Below are 25,368 nucleotides of genomic sequence, written 5' to 3'. Positions count from 1 at the left end.
CCACAACCAGACTGTCATTTATTAATACAAATTTATATAGTGGCATATGCTATTGGAGAAATCAGAAATTCATAACACACAAATTGGTATTGGAAATACAAAAATCATTTGAGAGTCAAGAAATCAGGTTGACAGCACCACAAATGTTTTACTCAGTCTGAGCAGGTGTGTAGTAACCAATAATAACACATATCTATAGGACACTGAGATTGAATATCATAAGACTGTGCAAACGCATTCCAACACTATTTCCCATCCAACAAGAGGAACCTGCAGGGGTCCTCCAGGAGGCCTGGGATACAATAAAAGGGCAGTGAGGCAGAAAAAAGGTGCAGACCCTGCTTTCTTTTAACCTTCACAGCCAGCATGTGTTAGCAAATAGCAACCCTTGAGGGATTTGTGTTCCTTCTCATCTAAAGGCATGGTATAAAAGGTTAGTAAAACACACACAAGGCATTAGTGAGCAAGTGAGAGAAATTGAAAGGAGAGTTTTCACTGAAGTATAATCCCACATCAGTCACCAAATTACCTGATCCCTAATATGAAGTATAAAGCATAAGCAAAATGAAAAATTCTGTATCAAAGGAGTAAATCTCAACTTCACATCTCTTATCACTTTCTATTTAAAAAGTGTGTATCCTCTAGAGAAGTACTGGCATTTGACTAAGTGTATGCAGTGGGGGGAAGGGCAGAAAGGAAGAGAGGCAGGAATATTCCAAAGGCTTTCCTTGCACACAGATAATTCACTATCTCAAGGTCCTCACAGAATGCTGCCTTGTCCTTCAAGACCACGTCCACGGAGGCTGCCAGCAGCACTCTGAGATCTCAGTCTCCATTCCTTCCCACACTAGCTTCATTCTGCCACCTGTCTGCTCTTTTCCCATGCATGTGTCCTATTTAGTAGTAACGGAAGGGATGTGCAAGAATATTTGAGCAAATGGAAAGGTGTGTCTTTAATGGCACTAGGAGCAGTTATAAATGAGGCAAATCCAAAGCTGCTCCACAAATGGTTGGCTTCCTGTCCTTGCAGAATTAGCATTAACCTTCTAGGTCGTTCTATAGAAGATTCCATGCTCAGCTGATGAGCTTTCCAGCCATGAGCCACCAATTCCGGATGTTCATGAGGCTGATCCAGAAGTTCTGCCCCAAATTGCTCAAGCTGGCCTCAAGTAGCACCTGACCAGTCAGGAGTTTTATGGGCTCACTCACCCCAGTTCATCCTCTCCTGAAAACTTTACACTCATCTCAGGACACTAGGTCAGACTTTCCTTTAAACGTCCTGCTCTGGAGACTGATCTGCACAGTCTCACCTCCTGCTAATACATTAATATGACTATTCTGTTCAGTCCTTCTTGAGGCCACTGCCAGATTCATGCCTATGTCAAGTGGTGCTTCTCTGTTCCAATGAGAAGATTATTTAATAATCCAAGCAGAAGAGATAGCTCTGGTTTTTTTCTCTACTTGCCCTTGTGCTATTGCCACCATACTCTCTCACGTCCCCTTCCTAAATTTATTCCTCTGTCATTTACTCATGACACCATTCATTTGTTTACTTAATAAATATTTCAGGAGTGCTTGTTATGTGCCAGGCACTGCTGAGGAACCAAAGGCATGCTCATGCCGGTCCTTTTCTCAAGGAGCTCGGAGCCTGGTAGAGATGCCCAAGACCTTTCATGGTTCATTCTTTCTAGCTTTTCGTACCAAAGTGTTTCCAGTTTGGAATGTTCTCAAAGAGCCTGGATCATCCTAATACAAATGTTACACAGTGTGAATGCTCTGTTACTTGCTCAGTGGTGATGGTGTGCCATGCATCAGGAAGAGAACAGGTCTTTTACTCCTGAATAATGGAATTGTGTTTCCAATTCAAAATGACATGACATGCATGCTTGTTTTTGCCAATAAGGCAGAAACAAAAAAGAAAAACAAAAGCAAGCTGTGTGCTATATACAAAATCATTAAGCTGCTATTTGAACACTAAATCATTTTAAAGCCATGTGTTTATGGCTTGTCATGTGCTGATATGGTAAAATAAGTGCCTGAGCTACCAGAAAAGAACCCCCAAAAGAGAAATCCCTGAAATACTGTACCAGGAACTGAGCCTTTATCTGCTGTACCAGTACCTTATCTGCTGTGAGTAGTAGTACATTATCTGCTGTGAGTACTAGTGCTTTATCTGTGGTGAGTACTAGTACCCTATCTGCTGTGAGTACTAGTATCTTATCTACCGAATACTAGTGCTTTATCTGCTGTGAGCACTAATGTGTTATCTGTTGTGAGTACTAGTACTTTATCTGCTGTGAGTACTAGTACCTTATCTGTGTGAGTACTAGTGCCTTATCTGCTTTGAGTACCACTGCTTTATCTGCCGAGTACTAGTACCCTATCTGCTGCGAGTACCAGTACCTTATCTGCTGAGTATTAGTGACTTTATCTGCTGAGCACCAGTGCTTTATCTGCTGTACTAGTACCTTATCTGCTGTGAGCACTAGTACTTTATCTGCTGTGAGTACTAGTGCTTTATCTGCTGTGAGTAGTAGTACCTTATCTGCTGTGAGTACTAGGAGGCATCTGTTAACTCTGATTTCACTCTGACCTAGGCTTTCTCCTAATTTGCTTTATTCAAATGAATCACTTACTTTCCTGAAACCCTAGCAAAATAAAAAACCCACAGCTAGCAAAGCCCACAGGCTTATCTATTACTGGACTGGGCAAAGCCTGGGGCAGCGGGCAGTGTGGTGGTTTTTAAGCATCCATGGCAACGTAGAATAAAAAGGCCAGGTGCAGCAATACTGTTTTGCTGCATCCTTGATCAGGGAGGGATGTCTTGATGCATCCTCAGTGCAGCATAAACCAGATGGGCACAAGGATGTCTCCCTGGGCATAAGGTGCAGTGCATCACTAATGTGCTCTGAGGTGCTTGCCAGGCCCCTCCTTTCCCCAGGTTTTGGTGTCCCCTTCTGTAAGGGGTGTTCCCAGGAGAGGCCCAAGGTTTCTCCTGTGAGTTACGGAGAAGAGCTCTAGTCTAGAGCCCTTCGAACCCCCCAGGTGAAAAGGCCTCTGGAAATGCAAAGTACCGTTAGAGGCCATGGAGTGCAGGCTGTCGAGTGGATACAATGAGCAAATATATAGGTTGTGCTGATGAGCAGAATTTTGAATGGAATCTGGGTGTCAGCAATTTGAATTCTGTGGTCCAGAGGCCCAGAAAAAGCCCAAGTAGAAGAAGGCTGAAGGTGGGGGAGGAAACCAAAGGCTCTGAACCCCACTCTCTCTCTGAGACCTGCCACTATACCTTCCCCAGTCCTCTGAACTCCATCAGCTAACCTAATAGTCTGACCCCGTCCTAGCACTAAAGCCCTCGCTTTCTAACACCGGCCTTACAGAAGGAGCAATCGTAGCTGCTGAGACTCTGAAAGGGCTCCACAGAAAGAACTGCTCCAATACTCTGGGGGTCTCAGTGGTTCTCTGTTTAATGAGGTAGCTCAGTTGTGAGTTGATGCATGTGATGTGTGCCTTCCGCCACTCAAAGTATAGTTTTCCCTTTTTAATCTGCAAGATTATAAAAATACCAGTCTTTTCTCCCGTTTTATAAAAATGATTTTAGAAAAAAAATACACATGGGTCTCCTCCATTAAACTTCTGTTCCGTCTTGTAAATTGTTGTGAACTCTGACTTCCAGATTCAATTTTTTTACTTTAGCACCTTTGAAGGCATAAGCCCCCTCGGTCTCACTCAGTATGTTGACATTCCGCACGGTGCAGTACTGTCTGTTCACGTTCTTCTCCACCCTGTCTGGGCTCCTCTTGGGCACATCCACCTTGGTATTCAGAGGGTATTCTTCCAAAATGTCCTCTGTGGGTGGCTTCTTCCTCGGTTTCTGGCATTTCCTGGTGATGAAACAAGCCACCAAAAACACCAAAAGTAGAAGCATGATGGCAGCAAGGGCACTGCCAATGGACGCCCCAGTTTGGGATAGAGAAGCAGCTACAACTGGCTCTTGCATCTCCAGATTCAGGGACTTCATATTGGTACCATTCTTGACTTGATCCCCTTCATTGTCATAGATGAGGGAATCGTCAAGGGTCAGCCGGCCACTGGGGTCCACCAGGTCCCTTCGGTTGCGCCTCAGAGGGGCAGTGAGAGAGCGCTGGACACGCGGCCCTGAGATGGTGTCAGGGCCAATGATGTAGATCACCTGGAGATACCACTGGTGGCCTGCTTCCACCTGCAGGAGGAGGAAGATAGGGAGACAAACCGAATGTGTCACTGTTGCCCACAGACCACCACTGACGAAAGGAAATGGAAAGAAAATTGCCAGCACAAGCCTTGATAAATGGTTTCAAGAAAAGCATAAGCAATGGTTGGTGTCTACTAACACAGAACTGAACCAAATATCATGGGTTATATTTTATTTCCAAATTAGGATGATGTTGGGCCAGCTATTTACAATTTTTTCTGTTTCCCTGCCTATGCATGGAATAATTCTAAGAATTTATCTTTCAGTTTCTTTAGCTAAGTGAATGCTTATGATTATTGGTCTTGACTGATAGCAGTGAAGTAATAGTATTAATAACCACATTTATTCCTAGTGACCTTCAATTGTTTGTCATGCTAATTTACTATTTATTGATGAACTTTAGCTAAAATAGAGTCATTCAATAAACATTCACTAAACACCTACTCTGTGCATAATACACAGATACTTGACAAAAATTTGCTAAATCTGAACACTTCCTGGATCATCCCCTGAGCAGTTATGTCATCAAGTGTTTTATTTCCCTCTTATCTGCCCCCACTGAAACCCTCCATGGTTTTGAAACAACTTCCACAGAGTGATAACAGTTCTGAAATCCAAGGTCATGGATTACTATTTGGAGACAGAAAAAAGTGGAATTTGAGCTTGGAAGTTCACGTTTATTACTGGGACTTAGAGTATTTTTGCATATAAAATACTAGTAATTCTTGCCATTCAGAATTGCTGTATTGTATTTATGATTTTGTTAAATGTTTTCCACATGCCTGTGAAATCAGCCAGTGCAGCATAGAGCCAAAAAGGCAGGCATTATAAAAGAATTTAGGGAAAACTAGAGTGTTGTATGCACCCCTGATGCACGCAGTGACAAGAGACTACACGCAAAGTAAAGAATTTTATCATTGCTTTGGTCCACTGGGGATAGATGGTGAAAATTCTGGCTGAATGATACACTTAACAACAATAAAAAAGACCAGTCAGCAAAAATGCCACAAAAAGAAACTGATGTGGCAGAGATGATGATGTTCTTCTTGCAACCTTTAAAATGGCCCTGCTTCTATCCTTCTCACCACACTCACCTTATAGAGTGCATCTACTTTCAGAGTGAATCCATCCACCCCTGGCATGCTACTGACCACATGGAAGTCAGGCAACTCAGAAGCAAAGTGGGCCTCAAAGGGCACATCATGGAAGTACTTATCAGTTACCTCTGGCTGGCTGCGGTCCTAGAAGTTCAGAAAAAAGAAAAGCAAGATTTAGAAAGATAGAACCACCGAACTGGTGGGTGGAGGTCACTGGGAGGAGAAAGGTTCTCTCCACCCTGCTTTGGGTTGGGTCGGGGGAGTATGTGCTGCAGAAGCTCTCTCCTAAAGTCCACCGTGCCTCTGGGCACCCACTGCCCTTCCTCAAGGGAGGACACCGGTGGCCTCTGTGATCTCAAAACACAAGTGGGATAGCTTAGACCAATAATTCTCAAGCTATTTGGTCTCAGCAACCTTTACACACTTAAAAATCAAGGACCCCAAAAGTCTTTTGTTTATGTGGTTCATATCTATCAATATTTACTGTATTAAAATTAACACAGAAAAATTAAAAAGTCCTTATTTACTAATTCATTTTAAAATGGTAATGAAAAACCCATTACATGTGAACATAAGTAACATATTTTTTTGCAAAAATACCCATATTCACCCCCACATCCCCAAAAGAGAGCTGGCATTGTTTTATGTTTTTGCAAATCTCTGGAAAAGATTCTCATAACTTCTTCTATATTCAATCAGTTGTGATATGTTGTTTTGGCTGAAGTATATGAAGAAAATCTGGCCTCACACAGCTATGTAGTTGGAAAGCGGAGGAAGGTTTTAACAGCTTTTTCAGATAATTGTGGATATTCTTTTCTGAGACTAAATCAAAACTCCAGAAGCAGTATTTTTTAAAGATTAGTTACAATGTGGAATCTGAACCTATATCAATAAACTTTTCATCCTCTCTACACTCACGAGAGAATGAGTGTGAAAGAGGCAAGCATTATCATATTATTATGAAAGTAGGTTTGATCTCGTGGACTCCCTGAAAGAGAACAGACGGTGCCCGATGTTTTGATGATGGTTTGACTTAGAATTTTTTGACTTTACGATGATGTAGCAGGTATATGCAGTCAGTAAAAATGGTGCTTCGAATTTTGGATTTTGATCTTTTACTGGGCTAGCGATATGCGGTACGATCCTCTCTCGTGATACCGAGCAGCAGCAGTGAGCCAGCTCCCAGTCAGCTACACGATCACGAGGGTAAACAACCGATACACTTACAACCATTCTGTACCCACACAACCACTCTGTTTTTTCACTTTCAGTACAGTATTCAATAAATTACATGAGATATTCAATCCCTTATTATAAAATACGCTTTGTGTCAGATGATTTTGGCCAAGTGTAGGCTAATGTAAGTATTCTGAGTATGTTTAAGGTAGGCTAGGCTAAGCTATGATGTTCGGTAGGTAAGTGTATTGAATCCATTTTCGACTTAACGATATTTTCAACTTATGATGGATTTATTGGGATGTAACCCCATCACAAGTCGAGGCAGATCTGTATTGAGGATATTCAGGGGTCTATGGACTGTATTTTGAGAAACACTGGTCTAGACTTTCCTCTTCCTGAGACATCAATAAGAGCTTGTCTTGTTACCCACCATAACACCACATTTGGTAATATGTACTAGCATTTAGCTGATCAGAGAGAAACAACAACAACAATAATATATATATAGAGAGAGAGAAAACCATCAAAAGTGGGGTTCTATCTGCTTTAGGCAGAATTCACAGCTGAGGAAATCTACTTGAGAATCAGCTCTCTAACACTAAAAGGTAGCATACCAGCAGCAGGAATCTGTGTTTTAGGTGTTTGTTTGGCTGAATACATCCATACTGTGGCCCTTCGTTGTAGATTGTCCCTGTGGGATCAAAGAAAGGCACATAGCCATCCTTGCCGGTACAAAGATAGACTTTCTCCAGCCGGAGTTTATAAGCAGAATTAAGGTTTTGTTCCGGATTCCAAAGTACTCGGCCATAAAGGATTTGACCTGAAAAGATTGAGAGGCATTAATTAGGTCAGACTTTAAGATTAAAGAGAAAGAAATGTCAAGGATAGAAAGGATTTAACAGGGAGCACTCTTAGAATCAAAAGAACCTTTCTATGAGAGCTCTCTGATTCCATGTGCTCCTAAAATGCTCATCCATTTATTTACTGCTTCTTTTATTCAATAAGCATTAATTAGGTATTTAAGGTGTGCTAAGCACTTTGTTATGTGCAGAGGATACAGAGGTGACTGAGATGCAGTTGAGAGGACAGAAATAAAAACAGAGCAATTGTTGAAAATAGATAATATTTATCAAACTCATACAATTTGCTAGAAACTGTACTAAGCATTCCAATGTAAGAACTCATGTAGTGCTCATAACTTTATAGACGAGGAAATCAGAGCATTGAGTGGTTAAGTGACTTATTGAAGGTCACAAAGCTAGTAAGTGGTGAGAGTGGGATTGAAAGTCAAGGTACTTGGGCTCTAAAATCCACACTATTAACCACCGCAACACTATATGTGGTTATGAACCACAATAGAGGAAGGTACATAATGTTAAATGAGCATAGAGCTGAGCACAGAAATGGAAGGATTTAATGAGGGACGATATTTGAGCAGTATCCTGAAACATGAGTAGGCATTTGTCAAAGAGAGGATTTGAGATGGGAGGGAGAGGCCAAGGAGAGCATTCCAGGCAAAAGAAACTCCATGTACAGAATACTGAATGCTGGAAGGGTATGAGTCCTGGTGTGACTACTGTTTCCTGGTGCCTGTTATGGCACCAAGTTCTTTACCTACACTATCTTACTTAATCCTCCCAAGAGCCCAAGAGGTTGGTTTAATTATCTTCATTTTAAATAACTTGTCCAACATTTCATATCTGTGACATGGGGGAGAAGATCAAGCACAAATCTGTCTGACTACAAATGCTCGTCCAGAGTATTCACTATGTGGTGCTGTGAAAGCCACTGTGACTGGAGTATGGAGGACGTGTAGAAGCTTTGGCAGGAGAGACTCCTGGGACGACAGTGAATGGTGCCGAGGATTCTACTTGAGTATGTAAGTAATAGGGAACACTGGAAGATGTTAAGCAGGAGTGTAATATCAACACACCTGGGCTTCAGAAACACAGAGCAAACACAAAGAGATTAGAGTCACAGATACCAGGTAGGGGACTATTTTAATGTTTTAGTGAGAGACAGGTTATCTAAAATATAGCTGCGGGGCAAGGGGATGAATTTAAGAAATGTCTAGGAGTCGGATTCCATTCCTTTTAATGACACATGGGATGTGAGAGACCAAGGAGAAGTTGAGGATAACCCTGAGGCTTCTGGCTGGGCCCCCTGGAGTGTGGTGATGCAGTCAATGGCGCAGTGGATGTGGGTGGAGCATGTTTGGAGGGAGACAAGTACAGCTCTAGACATCTCTACGCATCTGAAAGATAGTCCATTTGGAGACGGTCGGTAGTTCCAGATCTGCTGGAACTGGAACTGTGGAAATGAAGCTCAGGAGTGATCAGGGATATGGCCAGACTTTATGGAATGACTGTGGAGTAGTAGGAGTACAGGAAATTCAGAGTCAAGGGATGGGCCAAGCCATGAGGATGATCAGAGGCAGCGCTGAAGTGAGAACAGGAGCCAAGTATGGAACCTGGAGACAACAACACAGAAGGGGCAGAGGACAGAGACCCAGGGTAGGAGAATGAGAAGAGATCAGAGACGGAAGAGTGTGTCAGGTGAGGCCGGTGCAAAGGAAACCAAACAGGGAAAAAGTGTCAAAATCCATGGATTTGGTGTTGACGAGAGAGAAAGTTCTGAGCAGTGGCAGGACAAATCCAGCCTACAGTAGATGGACAAAAGAGTTATTGTGAAGAAGGGCCATGGGCAGTGAGTGCTCCCCACTCCTTCAGGAAGTTTCTGTGAGAAAACAAAAGGAGAAAATGGGCTCAAGTTTGAGAGGGAGGTAGGGTTGAGGGATTTTTTTTTTTTTTTCCTGTTATGGGTAGGACTTGAATGTGTTTTTAGGATGAGAGAAAAGATTCTGCTATGAGGAGAAGATTAAAAGGGAGAAAAATGCAGAAGAGGTAATTGAGAGAGGAATGGCAGATATTGATTAATTCATTTATTCATTCAACAAATATTTATTGAGCACCTAGGCACTGGTGGTATGGTTTGCCAATTTGATATTTGCTCACAATCTCTATTCTCATGGAACTTACAGTCTAGCGGTAGAGACAGGCAATAAATAAGTAAATAAATATATAATATGTATATTATAATATTAAAAATTGTGATAAGTACTATAAAAATTGTGATAAGTACTATAAGAACAGCATTCTGTGAAAGTGAAAAATATGAAGGCCTACATTAGATTGTCTGGTGTGGTCATGGAAAGCCTCTTTGAGGAGGTTAACGTTTAAGCAGAGACCTGAAGGAGAAGAAAGAGCCAGCCTTTTGAAAAGTCAAAGGAATGATGTTTGGGGCAAGGATAGGGCAGAGGGACCATTTCTACATATGATGGAGAGTACATATATGTATGGCATACCTTTGAGGTCGGGAGACCCTGGGGGTCATACTGCAATCTCTCTGAGGAATTGAGATGTAAAGCAACTTATCCAAAGTTAGACAGTGTGTTAGAATCTGACTGGAAATTCCAGTCTTCTTACCACTCAGACCAGTGCTTTTCCACCTACCACAGTGCCAATCCTTATAGTGCCAAGTATATGATCTTAACTTTGAAACAACATGAAGGAAGAATATGGGTCTGTTCCTTGACTAAACTTTGGCTGCCCTGGAACCAAGCCCCAGAATCTTCACTGGAGAGCTGACTGAAAGCTGATGAGCAGAGATGCTAGTCCAGGGACTTATCCAAAAGCTTCTCAAGTCCAGCCAGAGTCTCTTTCTGCAGGGAAGGAAGTGGCTTACCTTTTGAGAAGGCCCCTTTGTAATCCATTTCTGCCAGTGACATATCAGATGTGTTGGGATCCATTAGGAACACCTTCTCGTTATTGCAGAGCTGAAATTCAGTGTTGAGTGAATACACAACTGGTACGGGGCGGTTGGTCTGCTGGAATGCAATGGGTATCAGGAATCTAAATGTGGGAGAAACAAGAGCTCCTTGAGAGTGGGGTCAACTTTGCCTACGTCCTTCAAGCTGCCTCCCTTTCCCACCCTTCTCAGGATTGTGAACAGTGGATTGTTGCAGGTGCTAAATATTTACTGAATAAAGAGATGTGTGTAGGAGAGGGACTTGATTAGTTTAGGTCATTATAAGGTTAATCTGCTCTCTTGAACAGGAATAATCTAATTTGTCTTTAGAACTCTTCAATATCCTGCTTTTTCTGGCCCTTTCATTCTGAAGGTCCCCCAAGTTGCTCTTTGATTGCTAAAGGGCTTGCTGCCATGGTGCCCTGCCCAGACTTCTCCTTCCCAGATCCACATGCTCTGAGACTTTCACTCTTTCAACCTGACCAAAACTTATTTATCCTGTGTCCTACTCTTGAAAACATTGCTAGAAAATACTCTCTTGCCTTGCCCCTTACTCCAACCTCCCTGGCCTTCTTTCTCAGGCTTTTGAATGGGCTCCTTCCTTCTCTGCCTCTGGCAGTAAGGGCTCCTCCAGCCAGGCTGGCCTTCTTTAGGTCTCTTGACCTGTTCTCTACTCCATATTCTCTACTGCCTCGTGACTCACTTATTCAACAAATATTCACTGAGCTTTTATTATATGATAGACATTGTTCTAGCAATGGGAATTTATCTGTGAACAAAGCAGAAAAACATACGCCCTCAGGGAGGTTACATTCTGATGGGGAGATAGTTAATAAAATAAATTCAAAACAATATAGCACACTAGAAAGTAAGGTGATAAGTAGAAAAATTAGGCAGAGAAAAGGAGTGCTAGGAAGAGGGTCAGTTGGAAATTTTAAATACGGTGGTCATGGGAGGCCTCTGGGAGAAGAAAACCTTCATGCAAAGGCTTGAAGAAGGCAAGGGAGTAAGTCACGTGCCTTTCTGGGGAGAAAGCTTTCCAGACAGAAGAAGCAGCAAGTGCAAAGGTTTAGGGGTAGAAGTGTGCCCAATATGTTAGAGGAACAGCCAATCATCTAGAGTGGCTGAAATGAAGCGGGTGAGGGAGATGAGACGAGAGAGGTAACTGGAGGCCACACTAGCCCCACCCCATACTCTAAGGACTTTGGCTTTTATTTAAACTGTGGGAGGATTTTGAGAAAGTGAGTGGGGTCTGCTGTGCTGAGAACAGACTGGGGGGTGGAAGCAGGGTGACCTGTTAGGAGGCTACTGCAGTAATCAGGTGAGTGATGATAGTGGTGCTAACTAGGGCAGCTGCCAGGTAGGCCATGAGAATGATTGGATTCCTAATATATTTTAAAGAGAAGCCTATAAGCTTGGCTGACAGATCAGATGTGGGGTATAAGAATCCCAGAGTAAGAGAGGAGTCAAGGAGGTTTTCAAGGATATGGGTATAAGCACCTAGAACAAGGTTGGACAAACTTTTTCTATAAATGGCCGGATAGTAAATATTTTAGACTTTGTAGACCATATGGTATCTGTTACAACTACTCAACTCTGTTTTTGTAGCATGACAGCAATCACAGACAATACATAAATGAATGGATGTGAATGTGTTCTAAAATAAAACCTGACTTACAAAATCAGGCAATGAGCTGGAGTTGGCCTGTGGGCTGTAGTTTGTCAACGTCTGACCTAGAAGGTTGGAGCTGCCCTTACCTGAGATGGGAAAACTGCAGGAGGAATAGATTTGGTGGAGGAAGATGAGAGATTCAGTCACAGGCATGTTCAACTTGAGAGGCCTATAAGAGAGCTCAGTGCTGAGTAGTCAATGTGATGCACAAGTCTGTATTTGAGAGGCAAGCCCTGGGCTGGAGGTGCTCATTTGTATTTAAAATCTTAGTGAATGAAGAGTGAGATAACCAAGTAAAAGTAGACAGAGAAGAGACTGTTCAAGCATGAGACTTAGGGCCCTCGAAATTCAAAGCCTACGGAACAAAAAAGGAACGAGCAGAGCAAGCAGTGAGGAAAAGCTGGTGGGGTAGGAAAACGACCTACAGAGTGTGATACTCCAGCCAAGTGAAGAAAGTGTTTCAAAGAGGAGACTGAACAACTGTTAAATGCTGCTGTCACAAAAATGAAGACTGAGACTCCACCCCTGGATCTAGTAAGACGCAGTCATTGGTGACCTTGATAAGAGCGAGCTGGGTTGATGCGTGTGAGCAGCAGTCCGACTGGAGTGGGCTCAAGAGATGATGGAAGGAGAAAAGTTTGAAATTGTGAATCTGGCAAATTCCATATACAGTCCATGCTGTAAGGACTTTGGGTTCTACTTAAACTGTCGAGGGTTTTGAGAAAGTGAGTGGGCTCTGCTAAGTTGAGAGTGGACTGGAGGTGGAAGCAGGGTGACCTGTTAGGAGGCTACTGCAGTAGTCCAGGTAAGTGATGATAGTGGTGAGTGGTGCTGACCAGGGCAGTGACCAGGTAGGCTGTGATCACTCAAGATACCAAATATCTGGAGTTATAATTTCACTCAAGTGTCTTTAGGGACATCTTGAAGTAAAAGGAGAGAAATATGGGTGTAGAGGGAGAAATGGAGTCAAAAAGGTTTTTTTTTTTTTTTGTGAAAGATGGGAGAACTTACATGTTGTTATGTTGATGGGAGTGATTCCTAGAGAGGGGAGAATTGCTTATGAGATGTTGTTTATAAAGTGGACAAGTGAGTTTGGGTTCCAGTGCACAAGGCTGGCTTTGGATATGAACTGGGACTGTTCATGCACACTAACAGGTATATATACACAGATGCATGAAGGTGGGTAGATATGATGGTAGGAGCTTCTGTGAGTTCTATTCTGATTTATTCTGTTTCTTCGGTGAAATAGGGCACAAGGTAATCAGCTGAGGGTGAGGACGGGGAGATGTTGCAAGTTTGAGTGGGAAGAAGAAGGAATAAAATAGTTAAGAAGAGAGAGAGAGAAACCATTGGTTAGGGAGCCATTGTACTTTGCTGGGAAGCCCCGAGGGCTGATTTGTTGATTAGTGATAATGAATTTAAAGTTTCCTGACTTTGACGTTGCTGGACATTCCAGTGGAACACTCCCTCCTTCTCTGTCCACTCTCCTTTGCCTAGGTAACACTTATTCTTCAGATCTCAACTCAAACACTGCTTTTTCTAGGAAGCTTACCCTCTTTCTCTTTCTTTTCAGGCTAGGTCAGATCCCTTATCATTTGTTCTCATTATACCGTGCACATTTCTTTATTTTTTTGTGAGGAAGATCAGCCCTGAGCTAACATCTGCCAACCTCCTCTTTTTGCTGAGGAAGACTGGCCCTGGGCTAACATCCGTGCCCATCTTCCTCCGCTTTATAGGGGACACCGCCACAGCATGGCTTGACAAGCGGTGCCTCGGTGCGCGCCCAGGATCCGAACTGGTGAAGCCCGGGCCGCTGCAGCGGAGCGCACGCACTTAGCCGCTTGCGCCACTGGGCCGGCCCCCACATTTCTTTTATAGTACTTATCACGGCTTGATATTTTATTTAAATGTATGCCTGACTATCTGATTGAAGTCTGCTTCACCCCTTACCGGTTCCATAGAGTCATGGTCCATATCTATTTGCTCACCATTGTATCTTCAATGCTAGCCAAGCTCCTGACATGCATATTTGTTAAAGTATAATGCATGAGTGATAATTTCAATGTTTTACTCTTCCAATAGAGTCCATCTGACCATTCCTTACTTTTAATTGAAGGTGCTCCAGTGGGCAGATTTGAGAGGGTTGAGGTGTAGGAGGAACTTGGGGTGTAGGAGAAACCCACACAAGCCAGGGCTGACTCTGCTTCAACAGCTTTGATACAACCATTAGTTGCACTAAGAACTCATTTATCTGACTCAGGGAAATAGGTTTTCTTTATTGCTACTGGTGTTATTAGAATCTACATAGTGGCTGGCACTTAAGACTCAATAAATATTTATTGATTAAAGAGAATGAATAATGCACTTGAGTTGATGATTATCATTATTTATAAGGTTATAATGTATGACAGATCTCACAAAAATAGGCATAACATGAGATGCAATTCTTTAGAATTAAGTCTGAATTCCCTGAGTCGGTCTGGATTATTTTTTGTGTTGTAGTTCTACTGCATCCATGTGGAGCCAAACAGATTATCAAAAGCAAGGTTAGGCCCAGGGGAAAGTCACCCTGGGAATAACGAGGAATCCACAAGTAACAATCTCCCTGATATAAGGCAGGGATATCCAACTCTGAAGCCTCAGCACACTCAACAACACTCTTCCCCTGCAGCCTACCACACCCACACAGCACAGCGAGATGAGTTGGTGTCTTCTTTGCTCTTTTTGCCATTTTCAAACCGTTATTCCTTTTGCTTCTTAAAAAACACATCCAGTACCTACCCTGGAGAAACTCTGCTTACACACATACACTAAAGGACACTTACAGTATTCTTTGTAATAGAGAAAATCTAGAATTATGAGCCAAATAGAGGGGTCAAATAAATTGTGGAGTATTCCTACAATGAATATCTTAAAGCAGTGAAACCCTTTGCTCAAACTACAGCTACATGAATCAACACAAGTGTTGATTCCCTTATGAACCAACAAATGACTCACTGAGCCAAAAAAAAAAAAAAAAAAAAGGCTGCAGAGACAATTCATGCAGTATGAAATTTTTAGATAGAATTCAAAGATATGTAAAAGCGTGTAGAAGTAAATATGAGGCCAACCATAACTGGGGATGATAGATACAAATATCAGGCTGGTGGTCACCTTAGGGGGGTGGTGGGAGGAAGGGCAATTGGAAGGGGCACTGAGGGTATTTAAAAGGTACTGGGAACTTTCTATTTCTTTTTTTTCCTTGGGCTCCCAGTTTCATTAATTATAAAATGGAGATAACAGTACCAGTCTTGTGGGAAATCATTGTAATGAGAATTAAATGTTAAGAGCTTAGTACAGAGCCCACCAGACAGTCTGTACTCCATACATGGTCATTAATATCATGGTAGTTATTATTACTCATTTTATCATTGGTATCACAGCCCAAGGGATATGCCGTTCATTGCAGTTACAATTCCTATTAGGTAATTTTCTATTTCTTCAAGTTTTATACATCCACTATATATGATCTTCTGAATATCTAAAATATTTCATAATTAAAAAAATTTAATACATGAATAACAATTCCCCAGCATAGCTCATCAGATGATTTCCCCTCTGTTCTTCTTTATTGCAGCCACTTACCATTTTCCTGGTCATCCTCCCTCATTTGGCTGACTGTGGTGCTCTCTAGCATTGCTCCTGCAATTGGTCTGGGTGATTTCAACGTCCACATGGACGAACCATCTAATACCCCAGCCTCTCAATTCCTTGAAGTCCTCATCTCCAAAGAGCTTGTTCTCCACGCCACTGCAGCCACATATGCTTCATGGTCCTACTATGCACCACCTCCAAAAATCCCATTTTTAAACACTTCACTCTCTAGCCGCCACCTCCTGTCTTTCTAGCTCACCTCTTCTTTTACTTCCACTCGTTAACTCTTCAACCACACCAGGACCCCTGACCACGTTTACCAGGATGAAGAGGAACTGACACACTCGTGGTGGGAATGTACACACATTGTTACATATTTACAAACACTCTGGAAAACAGTTGGGCAGTTTCTTAAGACTTTAAACATACATCTACCACATGATTCAGTCACTCCATTCCTAGGTATTTACGCAAGAAAACTCAAAGTATATGTCCATATAGACATTTGTATACGTATGTTCACAGCAACCTTATTTATCATAGCCCAAAACTAAAAACAACTCAAATGTCCATTAACTGATGAATTGACAGACAAATTGTAGTACATCCATACCACGGAATACAACTCAGCAATAACAGGAACAAACTACTGATATACACAACAACATGAGTGAATCAAAATAACCATGTTGAGTGAAAGATGCCAGAGAAAAAGAATGCATACTGTATGATGCCATTTATATAAATTTCTAGGAAATGCAAACTAATTTGTAGTGACAGAAAGCAGATAAGTGGACACCTGGGCAAAAGGGCAGGTTTGGGTGGGATGAGAGGGAGAAATTACAAAGGGGCACAAGGAGACTTTTGCAGAAAGTGGATATAGTCACTATCTTAATTGTGGTGATGTTTCACAAGTATATACATATGTCAAAATTTATCAAATTGTATATACTTTAAATATGTGTAGTTTATCTTATGTCAATAATTTGGTAATTTAAAAACAACTCAATTGATCCCTCAGCACTGCCTGATCTGCTGCTGTCTATAACCCTCTAGTAAATTTACTTTCTCACTCTGAGATGACTGTTTCCCTTCCTCCTCTCTTTTCAACCCTCAATGTTCCTCACTTCCAGCTAATGCTTAACTTCTCATTTCGTGGAGAAAACAGACTCAATCAGGTGTCTACTTTGTCATCCTTACCCTCCCAATCTACTAATTCTCCCCTCACCTGTATCCACAGACTCTGCCTGCCTTCCTCTTTCGGTGGATGCATGCTCTCTGCCTTTAGCTAAGGCCGGCCCCTCCCCTCACGTCCTGGATCTATCCCTGCCCTACTCAAAGACTTGGCCCTGCAGATTTTCCCTCTCTCCTCTGCATCATCAAATTGCCCCTAATACACCAATAGGGTGATTCTCACCAGCATACAAACATCCTGAAATACTTTCTACCCTGAAACACAAATAAAACCTCCTTTGACTCCTCATCTGTTTCCAGCTTCTGCCCCTCTGCTCTGACATCCTTTATAACAAACTCCTTAAGCACTGTTTTTCCCTGTTGTCTCCACTTTCTTGCTTCTCTCTTGAACCCACTCCAGTCAGGCTTTATCCCTCTCAGTCCACTGAATCTTTCCTTTGTCAAGATCATCAACGACTTCCATATCGCCAAATCTAATGGGCAATTCTCAGTCTCTTACTTTGAAAGTCACATTCCAAAGTGACTTCTCTTAATGATAATGTCAGATTCTGTCTTCAGCATCTTCTCCCAGAAGTGTTGTTTATTCCCTTTGCTCAGCTGCTAGAAAGGTGGCCCTGGACTAAAACTGCCTGAGAGCAGAGGTTGCTTTTAGTCGTCTGCTATCATCTCCACGCCTAGGCCAGAGCAAAGCACAGGACTGGAGCCAAATTAACACTGGTTGAATGATCGTATGGCACAACGCAGACAGTCCCAAGTCTGAGGTGGGTGCAGGTGGACGTATAGTTGATTCCTGTTATTTGTGGTAGCTGTGTTCTACAGAGTTGCAGTGAACACTGAATTAGTGACGACTGAACCATTGGTCCTAAGGGGAAATACAGGGTGGAGTTCTTGCAACCTCTGGCCACACATTTTCATCCACTGATCAAACCCCAACCCTGTTTTATGCACGTTTCTATTTAAAGACATTTTATTTAATATATATTGTTGATTCATTAACACAGAACTCATGGCAACAGCACTAAAACCCATGCCTGAGTGAAGCTTATCTAACACTCCATAAGGCACAGCATAGCCTCCTTGTGCTTAGGAACACTAGCAGGCACATCAGCACGATGCTCGGGAGCCACTATAAACAGCGAAATCACCAATAAAAAGCAAAAAAATTTGAAAAACATGGCACTAAATAGAGCGTGAAAAGGATATATGTTTACAGTACAAGAGCTGAAACAAGCAGGCAGCATGTTGCCTTGCTCGACCTGAGCTGGGAGTGCGTGTGTCAGGGGACTCAATACTTTGCCACCCTGCATGTCCACAAGTGACCCTGAAAGTACCACAAGAACTGATTTTGGAGTGACAAATAAATTTTAGTGAGTAGGCGAATTCACAAATAATGAGGATCAACTGTACTTCCCTACCTTTCTGGGGCGTGTGCAGTGCAGGCCAAAGGCTTCTCTCCTGGGTCAACCCATGGCTGTGTGGGCTGCACCGTACAAGGGATCAAGTAGATGGTGTACTCCCCGGAGTAGTCCTTCCTGGAAGCGTGCAGAGCAGACCGTGGTTAGAGGGCACAATTGATAGATTATTTACTTACCCAGAAACACATTGACTTCATTAAACAGTTTTCAGATATGGTATTGTGCCCAATATCCAAAAACTTTACGCATCTGCAAACACAATTTTCAGGAATTCATCACTGATTATTCTAACCTTCAGATAGTATTCAGAGGTGTTAGATAAAGCTACTTCATTTATTCTAGTCCTTTTCATGAGAAAAGCTGAGAAAGGCACACTGTGTATAAAAACCTAAAAGACTCCCTGAAGACAAAACAGAACTGGCCCCTTCCTTTAGATTTCCATGAAACTTATTTGACAATTTTTCTTTAGTGTTTCTTGTTGACTGACACCCTGTTCCATGCATTCTCTACTGTGAAAGCTTTTATTAAGATGTGACCATGTCAGCTGTGGCTCTGATGGGAGAGGTAGCAAATGCCTCAGGGGTAAAGGACACCACTCCAGGGCACACCCCCACCCGCATTTCATCAGCATTCAGTTTTGGGGCTCCTCTCCCAAACTCTACAGACTCATCCCTTCACAAAGTTGAAGAACAATATCACTTCTCCTAGGAGACTACTCGCCAGGCATTTCCCTGTTTATGGGAGCACAGGATTCTGCAGGTCATGACACAGAGAGCATGGAGCCTTTGTAACCCTCACCTACTTCATTTTCCACACTTGTCATCGAGTAGCAGCCCAGCCCTGGCAGGTTGCCTGGAAGGCAGCCAGACATCCAGAAGCTTCAGGAAGATTCCTTAAGGGCCTTTGGAGATTGCCATCCATTAAACGAAGAGCATAGGGCTGTGAATCTTAATTATAACTATTGTGAGCGATCTGTGAACAGTTCTCACATCCGCCATGTTCGTTCTTCAACCATTTCTTTAGTATTATTTCTATCTATTTAGTAGTAAGTTGATAGCAGAGAGTTGCTAAAAATAAATAAATAAGTAAAACTTTTAGGACACAGCCTGGGGTCAGTTTAGTGGCTGGAGACTAGGAGACAGTCTAACCCTGCGTTTGCTTTGCCTCTGCCATGGTTGTATGATTTTAGACAAACCATGCAAACTTTCAGGGTTTAGTTTCTAAGCCCCTTCGTGCCCTGAAAGTCTGTATGTCTGCAGCTTTCCTACGTGGTCTCTATCTTCCTGCAAAGCTCGGACCAGCAGGAAATGAGACCTTGTATCCCATATTTGAATTACATGAAAATTGACATGTACAATGTGAATAGTAACCCCTAATTAACAGAAATACTTAATTAGGCAGAACTGTCCACGCCTGACCCCTGCTTTCAAAAAGTCAGACAGATCACGTTGCTCCTCTGCTCAAACCCTGCAGCGGCCCCCGCTGCACTGGAGTGAAAGCCGGAGTCCACACACCCACCGACAAGGCGCACACGGTGGCCCTACCCCATCTCCTCACTGCTTTCACCTTATTGCCTATGACCCTCCTCCGTGCTCACTCCACTCCAGCCACACTGCCTCCTTGCTGCCCCCTGAGCATGTCAGAAATGCTGCCACCTCAGGAACTTTGCCAGGAACCTCTTCCCCAGATAATCTGCGTGGCGAATTCTTTCACCTCCGCCAAGTCTTTGGTCAGACGTAACTTCTTGATTAACGTAACTCCGAGTATCCTAGTTAAAATTACAATGTCCCCCACTCCTGATTCCCCTTACCCTGCTCTCTACCTTTTATATCTCCAATAGCACTCATCACCTTCTAACATGGGATATTATAGTGATTTATTATGTCTACTGTTTTGTGTCTTCTTAGTTTACTGTAGTGCTGTGGCAGGGATCTTTGTTCACTGATGTGTCCCAAGTGCCCAGAACCTTCCCTGACACACAGTATTTGCTCAGTAAATATTTGTTGAACAAATGAATTCAGGACAAATGGCATGGACTCCCAAGCCTGTAGTCCTACTTTTCCCCATCCCTAAAGATGATTTAGGTCGATTTCCTCACTATCCCTGCAAATATGTCCAACACAGTCCTAGATACAGGTCTTTAACCCTGTAATTCTTTTCGCCTTTCTAAAAACTAGGCATTTCTCGTATCACAACATGGAGCACCAATGACCCCACCTCCACCAGAAGCCTGTACAGCTCCCCAACCTATGCTGGGCTCTCTCCTCCCTGAACAGCTATGGTCTTAGTGTTCTGTACCTCTCACAGTACACAGAGCACAGAATGCTTGGTGTTGTTCTTCACTTTGCCATTTATCCATGTATTTTATCTCCTCATCTCAAATGTAACCTCCCAAAGGACGCTTATTCAGGACCTGTGCTAAAACCTGCAGTTCTGGGGATTCAAGATGAAATAAGGCAGGACTTTCACCCTTGGGAAGCTCACAATCTAGTGGAAAATGGGACTCTATTTGAAGCCTTATAATATAATGAGCTGTGTTACAGTAGAAGCTGGAACAAAGTAGGAACAAGGATGAGCTTCTAGCACTGCATGGGGAGTCAGGGAAGCTGTCACAGAGCGGTCAATATTTGAGTTTTGCAAGAGAAAAGGAGCAGAAAGGGCAGAGGGAATTGCAAAGGTACGGATGGGCTGGTGGGTTCAGGGGTTGGTGAGATATTTAATGTGTTTAGAAGGCTAGGTTGGAGATGAGGCTAGAGGAGAGAGGATGGAACTTGTGTAAAGAGTTGGACTTCATCTGCTAGGCAGTAGGGAGTCAGCAGAGGATTTAAAGAGGACAGTTTCTTTGCCTATAAATTGGGACAAAGTACACGCACAATCTCATGAGGTTCTAGGAAGCACAGCCCCTGAGGATTATTTTATTATATATTGATTTCAAAGGGATAGTTATACAAAAAAAATACCTGATATAAGACCAAAAATTTATAATTAAGGAAACCTTTTGAAAATGATTATTAAGACAGTCTGCCACTTCTTAACTGTAAAGCTGGAACACAATTTTCATGCTAAATATAGACCATATTTTCATGATCTATAAAATGGGGACCATAATACTTATGACAGCCTCCTGGTTACCCCATTATCCTTTTCATGGTAACAGTTTTAATTTTGCTTTTCCTATTCTTCTCTTTTACAAATAGGATATTTTACCGTGCTTATGTAATTCCTATTTTACCTCTTTGTTGGATCTGGGAGAGGAATAAATCTTGTTATTTATTTTATAGGACATAAGGCCAAAAGGGGTCACATCTGGACCTAATAACTAGATATCCTGGATTTTGCACTGGTTGGGGTAATTGGAATGAAATTTCTTTATTATACTAAGGTTTTAGTTGGACACATTTCCCAGTTTCCCTTGCAGGTAAATGTGACATGTAACTAAGTTCTAGCCAATGGGATATGAGTAGAAGTGATGTGTGCCCTGCCTGGTCTTACCCTTGGAATAAGGAGGACCACTTCCTGGTGTATACATCAGAAGCTGATCTGAGCTACATTTGTTTCTTTCTCTATTTGCCAGGGGTTGTTTCTACCTATCTCCCTTTTAAATTAGACACCCAGCCTTTAAAGAAAAGCCCTTAAAGAAATGGAAAACATTTCAGATTTACCCCTGAACTCCATCCTGTATTCACCTGTTATAAGAGCTTGTGGCTCTCCAGAGTTGATATGGAGAATCAAAGGTCTGAGCACTCCATAGTAGCTGCAGGTCAAATTCAATTCCTCCCAGGTGGTCTGGAGTCAATATGAATGATTTCACATCAGGGAGGGTGTGGTGCTCCATCACAAACTGTCCTATTTCAAGGGGAAACATACACACACTTATTTGTGAGTTTCATTGTACTTGTGGTGAATCCCCTACAAAAACTGAATTACTATTCTTCTATCAAACAACTAAGGTCATATCTATCCTCTTGCCCCTTAAAACATGTTTCACACTGGTTGGGAGAGCATGGCATGTCACCCCAGCGCACAGGATGGTCATTACGATCATATATATTTATAAACAATATGAATGTGCCTTGTAGAAACAGTGCTAATGAGCATATTCACAATAATAGGAGTCCTTATGTGACAATGAACATCGAATACACTTAGCTTTGAATTCCAACCAACATGTTTCTTGGAAGTAGAAAGGTCTCGGTAGTTTATAAATAGAAATATCAATTTCAGATCAAAAAATCTCATTTAGGGCCACTCGAGTCCTTGGTGGAGGGATACAATTGTAAACATCATTAAAGGTAAAGGTTACTCAGTAAGACATCTCTGTTCTTTAAATCTCAGTCATATAGTGTCATGAATACATAACTGTAAAGAGACTATTCTAACTAAAAGAGACTAAAGAGATATAACAACCAAAATGTAACATATGAATCTCGATTGGATCCATCTTCCTGTTATATAAGCAGATATAAAATAAATATAAAACAGTACAGAAACAAGTGGAAAAGACACTTGTGGGACAACAGAAGAAGTATGAATAGGGACTGGATGTGATTGGATCAATGCTAAATATCTTAGACATGACAATGCTACTGTGATGTGTAAGAGAATGTCCTTGTTTTCCAGAGATGTCTACTGAAGTATTTAGGGTAACATGACACGAAGCCTGCAACTTGTTTTCAAATGTGACAAAAAAAATGGGTATGCATGTGTGTGTGTGTACACACGTATAGAGCAAAATGTTAACAACTGTTGACTTTTTAATTGTGCTATTCTTTCAATTTTTCTCTGTTTGAAATGTTTCTTAATAAAAACTTGAGGCAAAAAAACAGCACTGATATTACCTCTAAATTTGGCATGGGTCTTGAATTCAATGACGAGACGACCATCCTCTCGAATATAGATTCTTATTATCTGAAGCCTTGCAGAGAGCACACTGTCTGTCTGGATTCCTGGGCAGGCAACCACACAACATCCAAGTTAGGGCCTGGAGAAGCTCTCCCAGACACTAACCTACATGTAAGTTATTCCAGTGACACCTCTAAGTGGAGCTACACATTTATTTGAATGTAACTTAAGAAAAAATTTGCATATTCCTGTGAACACAGAGTCTACTTAGAGACAGCTGCCAATTAAAATTGCATGACAGCTCATTCTATTTGTTTTTGTTTTTCTGTTCCACTCTCTCTGACATAGTCTCTCTATACCTGAAAATGCTGCTTAGCCCAGGTGCAGGGCCCCAGCCCATAGCTTGGAAAAAAAATGGTTCTTAAAACTTCTTACTATCAACGTTACACCAGGATGTGGTTACAGCACATCTGCTTCATACTGTACTTTCTTTTTATTTTTTTGCTGAGGAAGACCGGCTCTGAGCTAACGTCTATTGCCAATCCTCCTCTTTTTTTTCCCCCAAGCCCCAGCAGATAGTTGCATGTCATAGCTGCACATCTCTCTAGTTGCTGTATGTGGGACGCGGCCCCAGCATGGCCAGAGAAGCAGTGCATCGACGTGTGCCCGGGATCCGAACCCTGGCCGCCAGTAGCGGAGTGTGTGCACCCAACTGCCAAGCCATGGGGCCGGCCCCGATACTGCACTTTCTTTTTCTCACCAAGACACCTTTCGGGACTTAATAGGACCATAAACAAAGTCCTGGTGGCTGCATTTAGTGTTCAAACCAATGGAGAATTAAAGGTTAGCTTGTAGAGGGCTAGCTATATATGGCATGACATGAGTCAACTGTGGTTTTAATAAGGGCAATTGCAATCATGATACCCAGTGAGTTCAGAATGACCAAAAATTAAAGGGCAACCAAAAGAGAGGAAAAAATAAAGTTAAAAAAACCCCAAAGCTCAAGGAATTATCTGACCCAGAGTGTGAAAACTTCCTGAACTTATTTTCCTATGAAAAATATAAAGCAAATAAATGATTTGAGCTTAAACCATTTAACAGAAGAAAGGACTGTACTTTCTATTATTAGAGAAGAAGTCCTATCTAAAGAAAACTCCTAGGGCTGGCCTCGTGGCTTAGTGGTTAAGTGCGCGCGCTCCGCTGCTGGCGGCCAGGGTTCGGATCCCGGGCGTGCACTGACGCACTGCTTCTCCGGCCATGCTGAGGCCGCGTCCCACATACAGCAACTAGAAGGATGTGCAGCTATGACGTACAACAATCTACTGGGGCTTTGGGGGGAAAATAAATAAATAAAATCTCAAAAAAAACAAAAAAACAAAAAAAACCCCCAAAGCTCAAGGAATTATCTGACCCAGAGTGTGAAAACTTCCTGAACTTATTTTCCTATGAAAAATATAAAGCAAATAAATGATTTGAGCTTAAACCATTTAACAGAAGAAAGGACTGTACTTTCCATTATTAGAGAAGAAGTCCTATCTAAAGAAAACTCCTAGGGCTGGCCCCGTGGCTTAGCGGTTAAGTGCGTGCGCTCCACTGCTGGCGGCCCGGGGTTCGGATCCCGGGCACGCACAGATGCACCACTTCTCTGGCCACGCTGAGGCTGTGTCCCACATACAGCAACTAGAAGGTTGTGCAACTTTGACATAGAACTATCTACTGGGGCTTTGAGGGGCAAAAATAAATAAACAAAATCTTTAAAGAAAACTCCTCAGATAAAGTATCTCTGCCTCAGATCAAGTAAATCACCCCCAGGGAGGGAGAGAGGAAGAATGGGAACAGCAGGAGTAAGGGGAAATGAGTTTGGACATTGAAAATAGGACAAAAGCAAAAACCAACTCAGACCCATTGGAGTGAATGGAGGAGAGAATCATGGAGTTTTAAGGGAGTTTTATTCATGTGACAGCAGTGGGAGAAGGTGGGGGGAGACACGAGTGAGGTGTGAGCTCCTAGCTGAGAGGCCAGCACCAAACCAGCCCCTAGGGGGTCCTCTCAAAGAGAGCAGGAACTGAGACAAGCCTGAGGTGAAGGTCATTTTAAAAATTCAGCATTGCAGTCCTTGAAGTAAAAATAGGGTTAAAATCTCCACTTTAAGAATGCAACAAAAGAGCAAACTCTAGGCCAACTGAATCAAGTCAGCCAGGTTGCTCTTGATATATTTTCCCATTTCCATGCATCTGATTGAAAGACCCTTTTGCTCTGAAAACATGAATTACATAATTTTTAATTAGGAGAAAA

At 42.3% G+C, this 25,368-nt stretch overlaps 1 protein-coding gene across 7 annotated transcripts in view; it reads right to left on the bottom strand.

Annotated features, from left to right (window-relative positions):
• Positions 1-5: 5 nt before the first annotated feature.
• The window catches only part of FRAS1 (Fraser extracellular matrix complex subunit 1), a 425,899-nt gene continuing 400,536 nt past the window's right edge, over positions 6-25,368 (bottom strand). For all 7 annotated transcript variants that reach the window (XM_087434473.1, XM_087434474.1, XM_014787828.2 and 4 more), the window contains 7 exons: positions 23,070-23,177; positions 21,918-22,077; positions 18,232-18,348; positions 10,255-10,421; positions 7,125-7,330; positions 5,329-5,475; positions 6-4,222 (listed from right to left, as the gene is read on the bottom strand). In XM_087434473.1, coding sequence (XP_087290599.1) covers positions 3,629-4,222; positions 5,329-5,475; positions 7,125-7,330; positions 10,255-10,421; positions 18,232-18,348; positions 21,918-22,077; positions 23,070-23,177 — 1,499 coding nt within the window. In that variant the 3' untranslated portion in view covers positions 6-3,628. The remainder of the gene's footprint in view (positions 4,223-5,328; positions 5,476-7,124; positions 7,331-10,254; positions 10,422-18,231; positions 18,349-21,917; positions 22,078-23,069; positions 23,178-25,368) is intronic.

The sequence above is a fragment of the Ceratotherium simum genome, chromosome 8, assembly GCF_057802395.1.
Source record: "Ceratotherium simum simum isolate JZ-2026a chromosome 8, ASM5780239v1, whole genome shotgun sequence".
Lineage (NCBI taxonomy): Eukaryota > Metazoa > Chordata > Mammalia > Perissodactyla > Rhinocerotidae > Ceratotherium > Ceratotherium simum.
Note: the sequence above shows the minus strand (reverse complement) of the source record. Positions and strands in the feature narration are given on the sequence as shown.